Here is a 19,666-nt window from a genome sequence, read left to right on the forward strand (position 1 = left end):
ACAAAAATGAAGAAAAGGAATTTGTGTATGAAAATGTTAAATGGGGCGAGTGGTGGAATTTGAAGGAACAGCTAGCTTGGCTGAGGAACTTCAAATGTAACATGTGTGGTCGAAGAGAAAGAGCTACAATCAACTGGGGCTAAAGGTGACCAGTCAAAAACTTGTGAGCCAATATTCCCATTTGAAGAGCTAGTGGCACCGCTCCTGATTAAAAACAAATTGTTGGGTTTTTGCCTCGAATGTGAGTTTACTCATGTCCTCTTGGGAACCAAGGAGAAAAAGGTTGTCCAGTTTCAACTTTAGTGATTGTCTATTTACATGAGGTTAAAAAGCATCTTAACATCTTACAACCATATTTATTTTTAATTCTACAGCATGACCACTGCAGTGGACCACAGGACCATTTTAGGATAAAAAGACTGCCAAGGATAGGAGATAAAAAAAATGACCAGATTATTGATAGATACTAAACCAAACCAAGTCCATGTAGTATAGGTGTGAATCTATTATAACCAAAAACATTGTAAAAGAAAGGCAATAACAGAAGTAACTAGAATGACACTCAGTCGGGCAAATAGCTCCGCCCAGGCCCAACAGTCCCCTTAAATACAATTAAACCGCACCAAATTTCACACACTCATATGTATCAGTTCACCAAATATGTCTATATTTTCACCAAAATCCATGAATTATTGGTGAAATGATTATTAACAAAAATGTCAACAAAAAATAAATAATGTATTGCAATGTTAAAAAAGTAAAAAAATGTCCTCTACCCTAATCATACCACATCCCTCAACCAACCTTTGTGATAATCTGACCAGTAACAAACAAATGCCCATGAAAACATTACCTCCTTGGCGGAGGTAATAAAGCTGAAAATATTTTCGTGTTGGAGGCAACAGCCAAAACCGCATGCATCAGATTCCCTGTGCAGCTTGAGGATAAATTACCTATTCCTGTTTCCCACTGCTGCAAGAATGCTGCAGGGAGATTTTCGGCTGCCAATAAATCGCCCGCACCTGCAAAAACTGCAGCAGCTATTGTGACAAGATGGGACAAAGGGAGCTGGGCAGGATGTAGCCCCATGCAGCTGTGCATACAGGACAACACTGCAGGACACTAGTAAAGTTCAACAACCGAGGCAGAGAGAAGCCGAAGCATAAAAGGGCCTGTGAGGAATCCAGCCTGTCTGCTTATTTTGCAGCAGCCAGACACTGGGAGCATTCACCTCTGAATGTGCATAATACAAATAATAGGGACAAAGACTGTGAATCACCTTGTTCTGATAAAGTCTGCATTCTTGCTGTGCCGGTGTTATCATCACTCTGCATTTACACAGGCCAAGGATGGATAACCAGAGTTTGGATGGAGGAGGAAACACTGGCAGAGATAGGAAGCTGTTCCAAGACACAGAGTTGGGTTGTGTTGTATCTCTGCAGCACAGAGATTCAGTATTTCAGCCAAAAGCAAACTAAACAGTGAAGCTCTGACAGTGAACAATGTAATGGGTGTCCTAATATACGAGTCTTAAATCCACATTGTCCTATAGAAGAAATGGGATTATATCGTTTTAATTCCAGTTTAATTGGAGTACCTTTTATTATTGTTTGTATAGACTGCAAAACAAAAAAATGCACAGGCTGACAGTGATGACAAATATAGGCATAAAGCCAATGTTTTCATTATTTCAGGCACTGATTAGTTGTGACTTACTATAAATGAATAGCCGAAAATACATTTCACACATTGCACAGTTGAACACTGACTCTAATTTTATATTCATAAACTGAGCATTTAGATCATCCTTGACTTTTTCGCAGGGAATTTCAGAGGCAGGAAATTAAAAAAGGCAGCTGTTTTATTGAGATAAGCCTCAGTTTGTTTTTTTATGCATTTATATAGCATTTTGAATGCTAATGGAGTCATGGCTGCTCACCAACATGTTTTCTTAAACCCTGTCAGGTGCAAATTGTGAAGATCATTCATGGTCTGAAACACTTATTCACCCGATAATGTTTCTCCCTGAAATTTGGCTTGATGCATCGAGTCCTTCATTGAGATCGCTTCTGTTTAGCAGCCGAGCTAATTATTTGTCTCGCAGTCTGTACACACTCTGTCTAGTTCGGTCCATGTCTGGAATTAAACAGTGCGCATAATTCTCACTGGACTGCAGTCTGGCGTTTGAAAAAATGAAAAAAAGAAAAAAAGAAAGAGGGGGAGAGCAGAAACTCACCTTCTCTGTTTAAATCGTGAAAGGAGAATCTGTAATGCGGGTTTACACATTCAAGCCCAGTCCTCTGTGAGCACATACAGGCCTATTTGCAAGAGCTTCCTGCATTCATATTGTTACTGACTGTGGCAGTAATTCCACGCAGTGTCTCAGCCCCACATATCACCTCTTAATAGAATTTTGTGAATTCATGCTCACACCTCACAAAGACGCTGCTGCTGCTGGATGGCACCTCCCCCTTCTTTTTAAATGCCTGTCATGTACATGAAACACACAAATCTGAGTCTATTTGTACTTCACTGAATATCAAGGGACTCTCAATGGTTAACTGGGCCACATTTGTCTCATTTAACAGCCTTATGCAGGAGAGAAACCTGCGGTGGTAACGGACGGTCAGTTTTAATACTGTGATCTTCAGTCATGTTTGATGCAGCTGAAGTGTGATGGATGTCTTTATGGGTCAAATAACTCATCAGTGATACAATAGTCCACACTGAGGGATATGCTTATGTAGAGTATATATACTTGAATTGATATAACTCCTTATTCAGCACAGGTATTTATTTGTCTGTTATTTAGCAGGATAACGCAAAAAATACTTTATGGAATACCACCCAACATGGTGGAAGGATGCATTATTGGTCAGGGAAGAACCAATTATCCAGATCAGGGGGTAGATCCAGGAATTTTTTTGCTTTCTGTAACATCGCGAGATAGGACGTGTTTATGCGTCAGGTTTAGGGGACTGACATCTAAGAGTGTCTGTAATCTGCCATCCTGTTTCAAGTTAACAAGGATTTTCTAACAGTCATGAATGTGGATACAAAGCTCAGAATATACTGTCATTATCCTCATTAATCTATGTTAAATCTTTCAATTTATAAAATCAAACCAGACACAAAAAACAAATATGAAATATTGCTTGATGACTCATTTGGTTATTTTGTCTTGTGTTGCTGAGAAAAAACAATTAACAGCATTACTCCTTTTATTATGTGTTATTATTGTTGATTAGAACCAAATTAACAACAGTTTCATTGATTAATTAATTCATTCAGTGTTTGATCAATAACATGGTGATGTCATGAGGAGTCTGGTTTTATCCGACCAAAGTCCAAAGATGCTCTGGTTATTATCATATTAAAGACTGAAAAGTATTACGTATTTTGGCTTGAAAATTTATTACACAACATTCGACTCGACAAGACAAAGGGACACAACAACATGCTAATAGGAGTAAATTACAATGACAAATTGTAGACAAATTTAGACATCATAATTAACATTTCAATTTCAGGTGGCAGAAGATCCCTGGATCACTAGAGTAACTGCGCTGTCAAATCTATGTGAGGCGTCCAAACACAATGCAGTGCGACACCAAGATGCACGACCCTGTGACAAGCTAATTGTGATGCTTCCAAAGTTCAAAGGTCAACCGAAAGGTCAACGAGAGCTTAGGATGTTTACGACTCCGTTTCTGACTCCGAAATATTGCAATCACTGACGACTTCCTACTGACTACTTGTATCATTTATTGATTAAGGAAAAAATGCCACGTCATTATTTCCTTTGCAGACAATGCTGACTTTATGAGAAACAAAGTTTTGACTGAGGATAAAAATAATTGAAACTGAGACTGAACAGCTATAATCATGATCCCCTGATCAACTGTTGATCCTATAGCGGTGAAGAACAGCTACTGATGTAGGTGGTGATTCACCATGATGAAATTTACTGTAACTCTGTGAAGAGAAAAGTTTGTGAAAATATTTTTTTCTGTATGGTTTTTTTTCTGTCCCGATATGTGTTTCATTTGCTGAGATTAACAGATTTTTATAATGGAGTAAATCACTGGCTACTAGAGGAAATAACTGAGCGCCTGAGGGGCTAGCATTACTGATTGCTTCTTTCTTTTGTTGCTGTAACAGTGAAATGGCCGACTGTCACTGATTCGTTCAAAAAAATGAAGCAGAAATACAACTGCAACAAAAAATGAAAGCGTTGTATTAATCCAGTGTTATGTAAAGTGGATCTGTTGTGTTAACTCGCCATAATACCTCAGCAAGGCAGCGTCCACACCAGCTGTGTTTGAGATGGGGCCTGTATCCGGCACCTCGGAAAAACCATTCTTTTCACACTGGGGTGTCACTCTTTCATGTTCCTCCGTTACATGGATGTAAAATATGCTGCCTCTCAGTGGCCATCTGGAGAGGGCAGGTCTGAGCTGTGATAGTAAACGAGTGGATTACAGGGGTCAGCTTCTTGCTGGATGCACAGGAGGGGGGGGGGGGGGGGGTTCCATCTCTGACCAGTAGCTGCCTGAAGATAAATATCTATACAGCAGCACTGCCGTTAATAGAAGGTGAAATGTCTGACTGACAACTCTGCATTTCTTGTTGCAGCCCGGCCAGACAGTGTCCGAACACCGAAACCGTGCTGCTTCTCTCTCTCACTGTAGCTCTCCCTCCCCGGGCATGATGGATTTTCCTGATCAGCGAGAAACTGGAGCAGAGAGAACCAGTTACATGTGCAAAGGAGTGGAGGCTTGAAAAAGCTGGAGAGGAAGAGGGGGTGGGGGTGGGGGCGGCGGTGGTGTTTTCCTGCATATATACAGTCTGATCCTAAAACACAGGTGCAGCCTTGCATGCAGCTTTAACATTACCCCACCCCCATCCCTCCCCCTCCTCCATGCTCCAAAGTGTTTGTCCATCTGATCCTCCATTAAATCCTGATTATTTTGGATTTGTCTTTTTTTTCCTCCCCAAACCTGTGATTTGCAAAGATGAGGGACGGCTGGGGATCATGTCAACCTGACCAATAGAGGTATTAGCTGCCGATCATTGTCAGAAATGAATAACGCATCGTGCACATGACATTATTATCTCGTTTCTCTGTCAAAATATGAAGATGGAAATCATACTATCCTGAAATAATGCAGAAAAAAAGATAGATAATAATAATAAAAACAAGAATAAATTTCATTTCATGGCGCCTTGGCAATGGAAGGCGCTACAGAGTGTTAACGGCCAGCTATTAAATGCACAATACTTTACCTCTTTTATTGTGCGATACTTAATCACCATGCACAATATTACCAGCTTTTACTATGTATGTGTATATATGGAATCTTATTACTTGTATATGTGTAGTTTATTACCTTGTTGTTATCACTTATCTTTTAAACGTTTTGGAGATGCTCAGCAGATTTTATTGTACAACGTGCAATTACAATAAAGGCATTCTGTTCTATGTTACTTCTATTCTTACCAGACTCCCAAGGACACCTATTCAACGTATGAATAACTGAAGTAAAACCTAGCATTTAAAATCAGATGAGGAGATGCAAACACCCATCAAAACTATATATGTAACACAAAAATAATAAATAAATGTAAACCAAGGGTTGAAATTAGGCTCAGAGTCTAGATAAGATAAGATAAATAGAGAGAAGATACGATAAATAGACTGTATTAATCTAACATATAGAAATGACCTTGTTACAGCATCAGAATGAGGTAGACCAGAGAATAAAATGAGAGATAATACAATTTGTTTTAAATCCAATCAAATAAAAATGCATAGAATCTGTCCTACATAATAGGATGAAACTGCAGAGGAAATATAATTTGTATAGAAATCTACTTGAGTAAATTGCAATGGCACTAGGCTTATTAAGAAAGTAATGTGATTTAAGTATTGATTAGCATGCATACTTTATGGTTCCAATTGCTTTTATATGAAAAATAAGAGTGTTAAAGTAAATTAAGTCTGGCTGCAGCTGCAGAATCTGCAGGATCCTGTTTTCTCAAGGCGTGAGAGGAAGCCCAGTGGACCTGATGGGGGTCTCAGCTGAGATTTGGGGGCTCCCAGTGGCGTCACGCAGAGCCGATCATTGTCTGTCTCACACTTTCTAACAAGCCAGTTCACAACATCCAGACAGCGGATCGCAGCAGCAGCAGCAGCTTCACCCTCGGGGCTCTTCTTCTCTTCTTTTCCTCCTCTCCTCCTTCTCTTCCTCCTCCTCTCTCTCCCCGACGTCGACCATAACTAACAATTTGGATCCGCCGTGCAGATGAGGGCAATTAGCGGACTTAATCTCTCATAATGTCTCGTTTCTATCCGATCGACCGATCAGTCACATGAGTTGGGGCAGCGGCTGAGGAGATCCAGGAGTCCGCCGGGTGCAAGCAGCCACAGAAGAAGAAGTGGCTGTTCGGATGAACTAAAAAAGAAAAGAGAGAGAAGGGACACTTTCCTGTCCCAGCCGTGGACAAGCTGCTCGCTGGACACCATGTCCACATCGACGGATTTGACGCCCAGAAGGACACTGGGTGCGTTTGATTTGGGATTACTGGGACGCACAGGACGCGTTTTTTAAAGAGGTGGTGGTGGGGAGGAGGGGGGGATCGTTTTCCTTTCCTTTTTTTTTTTTTGCTTGCCCCTGGTTCCTGCAGGACTCCAGAGTCGCGCAGAGCCCATGCAGTCAACAAGGTGGGTTTATTTATTTCACACTTATTTCATTCCACCAACTCTGTGTGAGTTCATGTCAATGTGATCCTCCATCTGCTTTGTTCATAACAACTTGATCTATGTGCAGAGACAGCTACAAAAAAACAAAATCACCTGACATAAATATCAAAATAGTTAGACTCATCCAGCGTTATTGCATTGATCATATTACCAGTGGATCTATTCCCCCTGTGAAACACTGCTGATCTGATCTGTCATGGACTAAAAGAGGATCATCTAGATCCCAGCAGATCAGCAGCAGCACGCCTCCCAATGCCTGCTCCGCTTCCCAGTTTAATGAGCCCACTAATGGCTCTGGCGGCTGTACGCGGGCCGTGTAGGTGTCCATGTAAAGTTCCCATCTAATGACAGGTTTGGTTGTCCTCGTAATGCCATGTGCGCCGGTGACACGATCGGGGAGGTTTTCCTATCGGAGCTCACATCAAGCGCCATCTGTTGGAGGCGAGGAAACGAGCGGTGACTGTCAGAGGCAGATGCGCAGGGAAAGGTGGTGATCGGAGGTTAACTCTGCAGAGGAGACATGGAGCAGGCATATCGTGTTGTACTGTAGATTGTAGTACACGGCAAAATATCCTATCAATAGGTTTATTAAGTGATGGTATAGAGAGCAAACGACCATAAAACGTGATTGGACTGTTCCATGTTTTAATGTCAGATTATGTCACCTTCCCCAGTTAAAACAGTGAGACACATGATCTGACAGATATCTATAAATATCTAGTTCATGTTGTCAGGTATAAATGGTTGTCTTTTAATTCTCATTGGTAAAACTCAATCACTTCAAATCAACTATTGACACATCTGATTCTAATACTGTTGTACAAAGCCAAGACATATAGGCCACAGCGAAGGCCTGATGAGAAAAGGGCCTAACAACCTCCTTTGGATTGGAAATTTAATCAAACTGATGCTATTAATATTAACAGCAATATACAGATCTTCTCATTAGACAGGCATGGCTGCGGCTTTTCATATCCACAGTCCATAAAATGTCTGAAAGTAGTAATAATGCAATTTGTCATAGCTTCCGAGGTGACGTGTTGAATTTGTTCCTTTTCTCCACAAACAGCCTGAATCCAAACTCATTTATTTTTGCAGTGAGAGAAAAAATAAATCATCCTTGCAGTCAAGAAGCTGGAACCAGGCACTATTTGGCATTTATATGCTTGATATAAATGACTGAGCTGATTAAATTCATAATAATCAAAATAGCTGCTGAATATTTAATCTTGATAGTAATCACGAATAATTTGATATCTGTGGGGCGAGTAAGGATTTAAGAAGGCTGTCTATAGACTAAATAAAAGTATGGTGGACTTGAAAATAATATATAAGCTAAGAAATATATGTCAAACAATTAGTTTCCGCAGTCTTGCTCTTATTTTGTAGATGAATCAAGTCATATATCTCTATATATCTTGTGCTTACCAAAGCTTTGGAAATACTATCATAGTAGAAATGACAAATATGTGTTCGCTTATTCCTCAGACATAAAAATTACTTAAAGACTAAAAACCTTCCTTAGCCGACCGAATGCTTTACAACCAATTAGTCGACTAATTGTCTTAATGAGTACAAATTACACCGTTGAGTGGGAAGTCCCTGCAACAGGTGAACACAGTTGATCTACAGCGATCCACTCCATCTATTCTTCACCACGACGAACCCCTACATCCACTCTGAGGTTTTCCAGCCAACGCTTGGATCAGCCACATTCAACCAAAAACCTTTACGACATTTTAATTCCTCACTTTGCTTCCATGTCCACACTGCCTGCTGCTGAAAGCCCGAACACGTCCCGCAGTCCATCAGGACACATCACAGCAGCTTTACACCTTTCAGCTGCAGTCATTCGTTTCATTATGCGAGTGGCTGGTTCATATTGGGAGGTGGAAATCCGTCTGCGCAGGGGCCACCCCTGTCGAGAACATGCGTAGACTCAGACCTCATTGTGCACGACCATATCCATCATCCAGGAGAGGGACAGCATTCACAAAGACGTTCACCGCTCCGTGGAAAACTACTGTACAGAACCAGCCACAACCTGACCTACACGCAGCCATCTGTCTGCTGGTGTTTGGCTTCACATGGCAGGAAAACACACCAGTAATGTGCCGTTTGTACAAGTGGAAGTTGATCAAAAAGAGGGGCTGCCATTGCTTTTGGAGGAGGGGATGACCGCCCGGTTTTCTTAGAGAGGAGGGAATGAATTCAAATCATAAAGCAATGTGCCAAAAAAACAGTATCTTCAGAAAAACGTACTCGTGACTCCAACTCCTGAGCACCCCCTCCCTGCAGGTCCTCTCTCGGTGTAAACATGTCCAGTGCTTTGCTTCTGATGTACTTACATGTACAGTTGGGGGTTTAAAGTACAGCAGGTCATCATGGTTATGATTTGTCAGAGGATGTTAGTTATTCAACAACCTGACAGACATTCACATTACAGGCACATACCTACATGCATATTCTGATTGTCTTTACACTCAAATTAGACAACTTTTAGAGAAAATATAACTCAACACTTACATGAATATATATATATATACTGTATAATGCAGTTTTCTTTATTCTGGGGGAATATGACTGTCAGCATTTTAATAAATGTATTGTTACAGCTCTGTTTGTGTCTCACACACAGTAGGCAAAAGTACTTGACTCCAAAAATGGAAACGTTAGATTGGATTAGCCTACTTTTAAAATCATAATCACAAAGTCTGTATATAATTAAACGGTCGTTCCATATAATACTGTAAAATCAAGTTTTGATCTGACAGTATCATACATTGAACAGATATTTGGGTGAATACTCAATTTAAAACAGATATTATAACTGATCATTTCAGTCACATGAAACAGCCTGACAGCCATGTGCTTGTGTTACGTGAGGATTTGATGCTTCTCTTTGCCATGTTTGGTACTAAACTTGATATTTTGGGGTTTGGGACGTTTACCCAGATGCTACAACCAATTTGAAGACATTGACGCAGGCTCGGCTTCCCGACATGTCACAGACAAAACGGTTAAGTGAGAGAATCCAGACAAATTGATGGATAGTGACAGTAATAGTCGGTTGTGGCCTTTTTTTATTCGATTGTGCCACTGAAACATTCAAACCCAAGCCTGTCACGTCTGATCTGACATCCAGGCTGACATGTTTGGTATTGTTGGAAACTTTAGCTCCTAAATTTTGTATTATTAAATCAAACTCTGTGGATTTGAACAATGTTCGGCCTCTTAATTTTGGGGCCGACGCTGGCTCTGTGTGGTTGGAGGTTAACTTGGCTTGTATCCACCATTTTAGGTCCTTGTAAATGTGTTAAATCTGGTTTCAACTTGCAAAGTGAGCCGCTGATATAAAGAAGTAAAGTTTGCATTTGACAAGTCTCTGAGAGTACAGGGGTATTTTACTCTTTATCCCTCTGGTTCTCCCTTGTTTCCTCACCCATGTGGAGGGAGGACACTTGCTTCTCCTCCCCGGGCTGAGGCCCTCCACACTGCGGTGGTTGTTGTGATCTTTAGCGGCGGAGGGAACCCTTTCTCTCCCGGCGCTGTGGTCCGCCACTTGTGGGTCGCGCAGCCTCGTCCACTCGTGGAACAAGTCTCCACATTGAGGTGTAATTTGAAACTGGTGGTGGTGGGGGGTTCGAGGGCAAGAGGAGCCGTCGTGATTGGCTCCGTGTGTCCGCTTGGCCCCGCGGAGGAGGCTGCACCTTCTCCTCGTCACTCCCCTAAAAGGAAGCTCGGTTCCCCGGGTGCCTCCACGCCGAGCCTCGGCTAGCTTCCTCAGGCTGTAGTAGTCGCTAACTTTTTAGAAACTCTCACCCCCCCCCCAGCGGAATAAACCCCACTTCTTACCCGGGTAGTGATGAGAGCACAGGGCGGACCTCTTCCTCTTCCATGGACCTGTTGTGTTGTGTGTGAGTTTCCTGGACCGGGACCTCGGCGGCTCTAACCCTTCTCCTCTGTCCGTCCTTCATGCGGTGCGAGCAGGGAGAGGAGTGACGTGCGAGCCCGAGCTGGATGGATGGTTATGGGGAAAAGAGGAAGACCCTCGGCGCTTGAAGTGTGCAGAGTCCTCGCCGTGTTCCTCTCGATCTTCCCCTCTGGTAAGAAACCACTTTTTGAAAGATTAAAATCCTTAAATCATAAATGCATTTATTTTAAAACATCGATACTGTTTGTGTGTTACAGTTTAAACTTTGTAAATATTTAAAGGTAGGCAACATATGTTTAAACCAACAACTTGTAAACTACAAAGATTTGTTCCATTTTGTGCATTTTCCCATCTCCATTTATTAGCCGAATTATTCTAGTGGTGTTCCAATTCAACTGGAGTTACTTGCTTACACTTCAAATTGCCAAGTTTTTGCTGAAGCACTGAAAGTTGTGTAAATTCAGCAAAATTTGTCTAATTTCCAGGCAGTAATCTGTTGGAATCCCACCAGACTCAATGCAAAAACGAGTAAAATGTATTAGATTACTGGGATTCAGTCCTTGTAGGTGCACTGGTGTGGAAAAGGCTGGAGTTTTTTTTTGGAAAATGTGACAAATGGGTTTTAAAAGTGAACGTGTGGGTCACTGTAGAGCAAAAGTGTGACTGATTTTAAAAAGTAGTTTAAATCATTGACTGAATGTTGTTTTATTTTGTTATTCTGGAGGCAGACTGGAGGGACTGAGGGGCCTTTCTTAAAGCTGCTGCAGCTCCCCTGCTCTTGTTTTGTTTGGGGGGGGAGGGGGACATGCCTCAGTATTTCACATCAGCTCCTTGAAAGTAACTTTTGTTCCATGCTGCAGTTTGGTGAAGCGTGGAATTGCATGGTTAGGTGTCTTGAGCTGTGGCCAGTGAAACCTGAAGAAACGTGTGGATCTGTGGAGAGTGTGGTGGTTTGTCTTCAAAATACCTCAACTGCTGCTTTTTAAAAATGAGAAGATCTTTTAAATCTCACATGGAAAGACTCCCAGTGTTCCCATTAGAATGTAGCACTGCTGTGTCATTGTGATATCCCATTAGAAAACCCACAGTGTTGAGTTTGAATTGGCTCAATTTCCCATTTATTTGTCCCGACACTGAGTCCCTTTCTGCAGCGGAGACACCTCATTCTCTCTCCTTGCACGTTTTGGCAAAGTCTTATCAGTTTCCCTCTCAAGTCACCTACCGTCAAACAACAACCAGATACTGCACTGATAGCCGAGATGGAGATTGGTTTATTGCCTTCTATCAGATGGGGGTTAAAAGAAAAAGGCGGTGTGAGGTTTTGGAGAGAGAGAGAAAGAGAGTAAGAGAGAGAGCTGCGGTGAAGCTTTGAGGAGGGATATTGTTTAAAGTGTGACTTCAAAGTGTTGATTTGGCTCTCTCTCCCCCCCCTCCTCCTCCTCCTCCCTCCCCTCCAGACTCAGTGGGAGAAACTCCTTACTGCCCCGTTCAAATAAAAGCCTTATTAGTCGAAGGTAATGCTAGTCAAACACGGCGGCGCAACGAGGCATCCTGGGAAATATTTGCAGAGCGCCTGTGTGCAAAGGATCGGCCGGATGTGGCGTTTTAAAAGTGGAAACAACAGTCGAGCCGCGGTTTATTATCACTAAAGGTGTAGATTAGGATCCCAGGTGGTGTTATTACTGGTGCATAAACCGAGAGTGACTGGGTGTGAAAGGGAAGTGGCGTTCCTAACAATAAGTTACCTTGTTTGCAGGTCGACCCGAGGGGGAGTTCAGACCTGTTTACTTACGACTAAAAGACAATGTTACTTTAGAAACAATATATGGATCTGCCTGATAAATAGACTAATAGAAAATGTTCGTAGTGCTTAAACAACAGGACTGGGAATCGCAGGAAAAGATATCATTATACAGCTATTCTGCAGTAATCAATATATCACATAACAATACATAATATTATCTGAAGAAGAATACAAAATGCCCCTAAAGAGCTAAAGTTATTATTCTACTGTAATGTTTATAGTTTGTTTCATGGCATGCAAGAAAAATGACATTTGTCACTGCAGCGTGTATGAGAAACAACAATGGCAACATTCGTACTGGTTTGGAGAAGCTACTGGTTATTAGGGACGGGAATCGGCAGGAACCTCCCGATACGATACTATCACGATACTTAGGTGGCGATACGATATGTATTGCGATTTCTGTGGGTATTGCGATTCTGTAAGTATTGCGATTCGATATTACGATTTCCTGGGATTTCTTTTGGTTATTTGTTTTTTAAATACTGCACCATGGAAAAATGTTGAATCATTCCTTCAAATACAACACAGTCAAATTCACTTAGAGCTTTACAAGTTTTATTTCAAATATTAACATTAACTTAATGACTGCCGGGCAGCCAATAGAGAAAATAAATAAAAATGTGCCCTATTATTGTATAACCCCTGTCAACTGCACACAAACTGACAGATTAAGAAATGTATGCCACTTAGGCTACTTTTAAACAATAAATAAAAGGTAAATTAAACAGAATGAATAAAAGTTTATTTAAAATATAAACTTTGAAATAAACAAAAAGTAGGCTACTGTTGTTTGCATGTAGCCGATGCAAAACTAGTGCTTGGGTATGTTTAGATTATTGTGCAAAAACAAGAGCTGGTCAACATGCTCTGGGGTGATGTTGCTCCCCGAATATATCCCCCCCGGTATAAACCAATACATATGTTTTTAAAAAATCGATTTGGGAGGCAGCATATCGATTTAAAATCGTCATTCACAAGAATCGCGATTTGTAACTGAATCGATTTTTTTCCCCCATCCCTACTGGTTATTCTATTCGAGTCACTGTCATGTAAATGTGTTGTTTCAAACCTTCGTCATTAACTCTGAGTGTCTTGTTCCCCCCCCCCCCCCCCCCCCCCCCCCCCCCCCGACAGTGAGCCTGCAGTGCAAGATCCTCAAGTGTAACTCTGAGTTCTGGGCCTCCACCTCCAACTCCGGGCCGGAGGAGGAGTTCTGCACGGCGCTGCGAGCGTACAACAGCTGCGTCCGCCGCACCGCACGCACCTGCAGAGGTGACCTGGCGTACCACTCCGCCCAGCATGGCATCGAGGATCTAATGAGCCAGCACAACTGCTCCAAGGAGGGGCCCACGTCCCAACCCCGGGCCCGGACCCCGCTTCCCCCCCTGGCGCCTCCGCTCCTGCCCGACAGCCAGGAGCGCTCCGACGGCCCGGAGATGTGCCACTACGAGCGCAGTCTGCCTCGCAACACGTCGCCGCCCAACTACACCCACTGCGGCTTCTTCGGAGACCCGCACCTCCGAACCTTCGGGGACGACTTCCAGACGTGTAAGGTGGAAGGAGCCTGGCCGCTCATTCACAACAAGTACCTGTCGGTCCAGGTGACCAACACTCCGGTGGTGCCCGGGTCTTTGGCCACAGCCACGACAAAGGTGAGGATCCTTCTCTGTTCATCCTCTATGCACGTGTGTTGAGTTTATGTCGGAAACTATAGATCTATGAATTGTCCTTTAGACCGTTTAATAGTCTTTTCAATGAAAAGAGCTATCTGCTGATCAGTTGTTTTCCCATAAAGGTACTGAGCAAAAATATTTAGTTAATCATCATGTGAATAATTGAAAAGCAGCAGATTTTGACATTTGAGAAGCAACACAGCAGCTCTGCCATTTATCGATCAGCTACTTGATTCATCTTTCAGCTCCACAGTCAGGGGAAAAGGATTCTGCAACCATCACGAGGATTGATTAACCATTGTGGTTGTTTGTTAAATAAAAAAAGGCCCGTTTGTTGGTTCCAGCTTGTGAAATGTGAAGTTTATCCCTGGTTTTTATCACTGTCTCTTGAATATGTTGAATATTCGCTGTTGACGAGACACAGAAAAGCTATTGGAAGGCTTGTGGTCGGTGAAATTGAGAAAATGCTTCAGAATTTCTGACAGTTTCTAGGCTAAACTTGATCTGTCATGGAAATCATCTGCAAGCTGCTCTGATTTCTAGATGATCTGTCAGTGATTCAGATGATCTCACCGTTTTCTGTAAATGTTAGGTTCTGTCGGTGCTGCAGCAGAAATATAAGTGTGTGTGTCATGTGTGCTCTTTTCATGTGGTCGGACTGTGAGAGCTGCTGAGGGGCTGGTTTTCTGTCAGACCGGGGACTCTGGTTAGTGTTTGGATGAGTTCCATCGTGACAGATGAAGAAGCCCAGCCCCGGCACAATTGCGAAGATCTTGAAGGCTTTATAAACCAAACGCTGGTGTAATAACCGCGGTGCTGCGTCAAACTGCTGCGGCTCCTTTTTTCTCGCTGTGGACAGCTCAGGCTGATGTTTGGCCTACTTAACAGTGTATCCACATCCAACACTGGGAAATGTCTGTAGACTCTTTTTTTTTCGTAGGGTTTTCAGCAGCGATGCCTCGTAATTTTATTTTTGTTTAATGGTATGCTGGCTGTTTGGATGGCTGTTCCCTTAAGTGCTTTAATTAGAACCATAGGTCAAAAACAAAGAAATGGGATAATTTGTTTTAGGAAAATTAAGTTTGACCTGGTCCTGTTTTGGCAAAGTTTGACAGCAGTGATTGTGGCCCTCAGTCACTTTGCAGAGTATCTTAACTAAAAGTCTTTAGTCTGCGATATAAGAGGACTTTGTCCCTAATCACATTCGTAGAACGTATAATTATCTGTAATCAAGGTTTCTTAATGACACTATTAAGCATTCATGTTTTGCTTTTTTTGCCTTTTTAAAGCGATGGGATTTTTATGCTGCTGTTCTTGGAAGCAAATGAGTCTCTTTTATTTTATTTTTTTCAAGATCTTGATTCTGGACAAAGGGAAAACAAAGCAGCAGCCAGTGCCACCTGTGCAAACACGGCCCTTCTGGTAAAAGATCTGCCTTTGCAGAGCGGCTCTGTGTTGGTAAATTGCTCTCGCTGCAGCAAATCAAACTGTCTGCTTATTTCTATCTGCGGAGGGATAACGGTGGAATTTCTCTTTTGTTTGTTTTCATTAAAAGCTTTAAAAACCGGGAACAAAAACAGAAGTTGATGTAGGCGGGGAATGTTAGTCGAGGGTAAAGGGAACTCAGTCGGAGCGGAGGAGCACTCTGTCCCCGAGCGAGCAGACATCAGAGTCTCCACGCCATCCTGGTGCTGCTGCTCTGACAATGGCCCATTGGTGTCCTGATGAATCCAAGCTTGCAGAGTCCTGACCAGTCCGACTTAATTAGCTGCAGAGTATGTCGCTCTGCCCTGGCCCCACGCCACTCCCTGGAGCATAGTTCTGGGGTTCACAGGCAGGTTCTGCAGCGCTATGAATAGATCGTCTGTTGTGTCTGCAAACTGAGGTCTGATTTTACATGGCCGAGACTCGTGTTTTTGGAGGGCGTTTACCTTGGCTTCCCCCCGTGTTGAGCCAACGCTGAAATGTGACACTTAAGTGGGGTGGATGGCACATACTGCACAGGCTTGTTAATGCAAGAACTTTGAGAACACTTTTTAATCTGTTTGCTAGGATTCTTTGTGGGAGAAATAAACGCAGCAGCTAATGGCTGCGTACGCTCCTCTGGTGCTTGTAACATTTTAATGACATATCTCTGGTGTCTTTCTTCCTGCAGCTGACAATCATCTTCAAGAACTTCCAGGAATGTGTGGACCAGAAGATGTACCACGCGGAGACGGATGAGCTGCCGGCTGCGTTCGCTGACGGCTCCAAGAACGGCGGCGACCGGCACGGAGCCAACACCCTGCGCGTGGTGGAGAAGGTTCCCGGGCAGCACGTGGAGATTCAGGCCAGGTACATCGGAACGACGATAGTGGTGCGTCAAGTAGGCCGCTACCTGACCTTCGCTGTGCGGATGCCGGAGGAAGTGGTGAACTCGGTGGAGGAAGGCGACAACCAGGACTTGTACCTGTGTCTCCACGGCTGTCCCGCCAACCAGCGCATTGACTTCAGGAACTTCCGGACGGCGGAGGCCCACAGCGCGGCCAGGACCCGGGGCGGCGCCGGGGCCAGTGGCTTCACCTACCAGTCTGCAAAGGCCAAGTGCAAAGAGCGCCTCCCAGTGGAGGATCTGTACTTTCAGTCGTGCGTGTTTGACCTCCTCTCCTCCGGGGACATTAACTTCACCATGGCAGCCTACTACGCCTTCGAGGATGTAAAGATGCTCCATTCAAACAGCAACAGATACCACATCTTTGAGAACGATGCTTTCATGAGTGGTGCGGCTGAGAGGGGCAAAGATTTACTTCCTCTCCTCCTCATCAACCTCCTGGCTGTCTGCTTGTGGATTGAGTGTTGCACAGTTCAGCTATAGTTCCGTTACAACAATATCCTCCGGGTGTATTTGTCAGTGAGTGTTTGTACCATCGCTGTGTTGTACATCGGCTCCTCTCTCCTGCTCTGGTTTCCCGTGACGTGACCCGCCGGTCGGATCGTCGCTTCCCTCAGTCTCGTTGTAGTTGTATCGTCGTGTCTCGGCTTCAGTCTTATGACAAGAGGGAGTCCGCCTATCATCACGTGTATTTAACTGCTTTGTGGGACCGGGTCTTTGAAGAGCGCAGCGGTGAGAGAGCCCAGCTACCCCCAGAGCTCAGGATATCCACCTGGGATTAAATCCCCACATTCTCACCGGGGCTGCATGCCTCTGGGAAGCCAGACAAGATGATCTTTTGCAGAAAGAGGAGTTTGCTGATCCTCCCTCCCCCCCCCCGATCCCCCTCATTGGTGCCAAGCCAGTGAAGCTCTCCGTGGCTCATGTGGCGAAGCAAGAGGACCTGACAGGGGCTTTTGTTAACCTAAGGCCAGAAGCAGCTCTATGTTTGATTAGTTTCCAGCTTTGAAAAAAGCCTGAGCCTTGTGGAGGAAGCACTCAAGCCAAAAGGATGTCAGAGCAGCGTCTCCAGTTGTCTGGTGCGGAGATTAATGGGTCATATTGTTAGATTTGTGCGTGCGTGTTTGTGCAGAATTCAGCGTCTGTGGTTAATTTTGTGTGTTTGTGGGTGCAGGATTTTCCAAGAAGTGAGATAACAAACCTCCAGTAGGAGAAACGAGTCCCACGTCTGTTTGTGTTGCACCCAGAGTTTCAGAGGAGCCACAGTCTGCTCAGATGGACTCTGACAGCCGAGAGGCAAATCCCAAAGGGGAACTGTTAAAAATAATCTCTCTTCATGTGTACATCACTCCCAGTGTCATACAGCTTCTCCCTCCTGATGTGTTGATCAGACAGTGTTTGTGTTTTGAGTCTGTAATGTGAATGTAGCAACAAAAAAATAAGCAAAAGAACAAACTTAGTTAATGGCACTAAGAGCGTTTACACAGCGCAGATCAACAAATCGAAACCCGTGACACCTTTTCGTGAGCGTTCCGTGAAGTCAACTCTCCATTTCAAGTATCAGTGATGTAGATACTGATCATACTAGCTGTAAAGACGTCACCGCCAGTCTGTTTAGCGTTTTACTGACTTCCAGCGAGCTGACCTGACTGTGGTTTATGGAGTAAATGATAAGCATATGTCTGTAGACGTGATTTCGTGGCTTAAACCATTGCCAAAGAACAAGCCCTTGTGCCAACACCTCCTCAGAAACAGTCTTTTCAGTCTCAAGCCGTTCACGTTAAGGGAAGAGATTCTCCGTGCTAAATAACTTGTGTTTGCGGGTGAATTCGTGGTGCACACAAAAATGACAGTAATGCGCTGTAAAAGCAGAACCTCTGTTTTTTTCCGTCTCACCTTTTTTGCTTTTCTTGCGATTTGCGATAACGCTCGTCGCCGCGAGAGGTTTTCATTCGAACTTGGGCTCCCGATGCCAGCGTCTGCTAATGTGTAAAGTCGTCCCTGTAGATGCTGTGACTGCTCGGGCACGGTTAGACAGTCACTTAACATTTTACACTGAAGTATTTGGCAGTCCTTACTACTGCTATTTGGAATATGTACTGGTGCAGTTTGACAGAAACAAAAAAAAACATATACATACAAATGATTGTAAAGTTGAATCTTGTGTTAATAGGTGTAATTTGTATGGTGAGTTCTACAGTATACGGTTCTACATGTGTAATGTGAGATTGTACATATGTTTTGTGAGTTTCAAATTTGTATATTACCAGTTGTGTTTTGAATTTATCACAGTTTTTGTACATCAGATGCTTTGTTGAATGTGAACCTTATTTTTTTTTTATTTGAAAAGGGATTTTTATTTTTGCAAAAACATGAACTCCACAGATCAGGATATTCAAAAAGATCAACACGCACGCACACACACACACACACACGCTCGGCTGCCATCACTTTTTGCTCACTTGGTTATCAATGAAGTAAAACACCCTGAATGCAGGCCAGCTCATCTAGAAAAAGAAAGATCAGATATGCTCTGTGTTGTTCATGTTTTTGAGTTTGAAGCACTTTATGTTTTCTCTTTCATTTAGCTCTTATTTTGTTCGTCAGATTTGTGATAGTTAAGAAAAAAAATGGGGAAAAGAACATAGCTAAATGGGAAATGCCAGAAAGATCAAACTGTGTTTGTATGTAAAGCGATTTGGTGCCACACGCCAGCTGTTTATAATGTAAATTATTTATTGAATAAAAGAAAATGTCTTGTTAATGGGCTTCATGGTCTCATTTACTATCAGCATTTTTTGAAAAATCACCATGTGCTGTTATGTGGTAATGAGCAGTGTGTGACTGCCCCCTGCTGTAGAGATGCTGAGACGCAGATAGGAAGATGTTTTACAAATGGGTTTGATATAGGAGGCACCAAATTTATAATAAGAGCTTTGTCGGAAAAATTTGAAAGTAACTTGTAAGTTTGAAACTAAACGACTTTGACTGTGGAAGGAACCTTCCTGCTGTGAGTAAACTGTGCTGGACATTGCATCACTGTGCTTCCTTTGTAACAGCTCATTATCCTTTGTTTTAAGCACACAGAAACTAAATTCTGGTCACTCATCACATTTAG

General features: G+C 43.1%; 1 protein-coding gene across 1 annotated transcript; it reads left to right on the top strand.

Moving 5' to 3' along the window:
• The first annotated feature begins 10,757 nt into the window (after nucleotides 1-10,757).
• rgma (repulsive guidance molecule BMP co-receptor a) lies at nucleotides 10,758-17,031 on the top strand. The gene is made up of 3 exons (XM_061077028.1): nucleotides 10,758-10,869; nucleotides 13,639-14,156; nucleotides 16,333-17,031. Exons 1-3 carry the CDS (start codon nucleotides 10,788-10,790, stop codon nucleotides 17,029-17,031), a joined length of 1,299 nt encoding a protein of 432 aa, XP_060933011.1. The 5' UTR covers nucleotides 10,758-10,787.
• Nucleotides 17,032-19,666: the final 2,635 nt, after the last annotated feature.

This window comes from Limanda limanda, chromosome 8, assembly GCF_963576545.1.
Source record: "Limanda limanda chromosome 8, fLimLim1.1, whole genome shotgun sequence".
NCBI classification, from domain to species: domain Eukaryota; kingdom Metazoa; phylum Chordata; class Actinopteri; order Pleuronectiformes; family Pleuronectidae; genus Limanda; species Limanda limanda.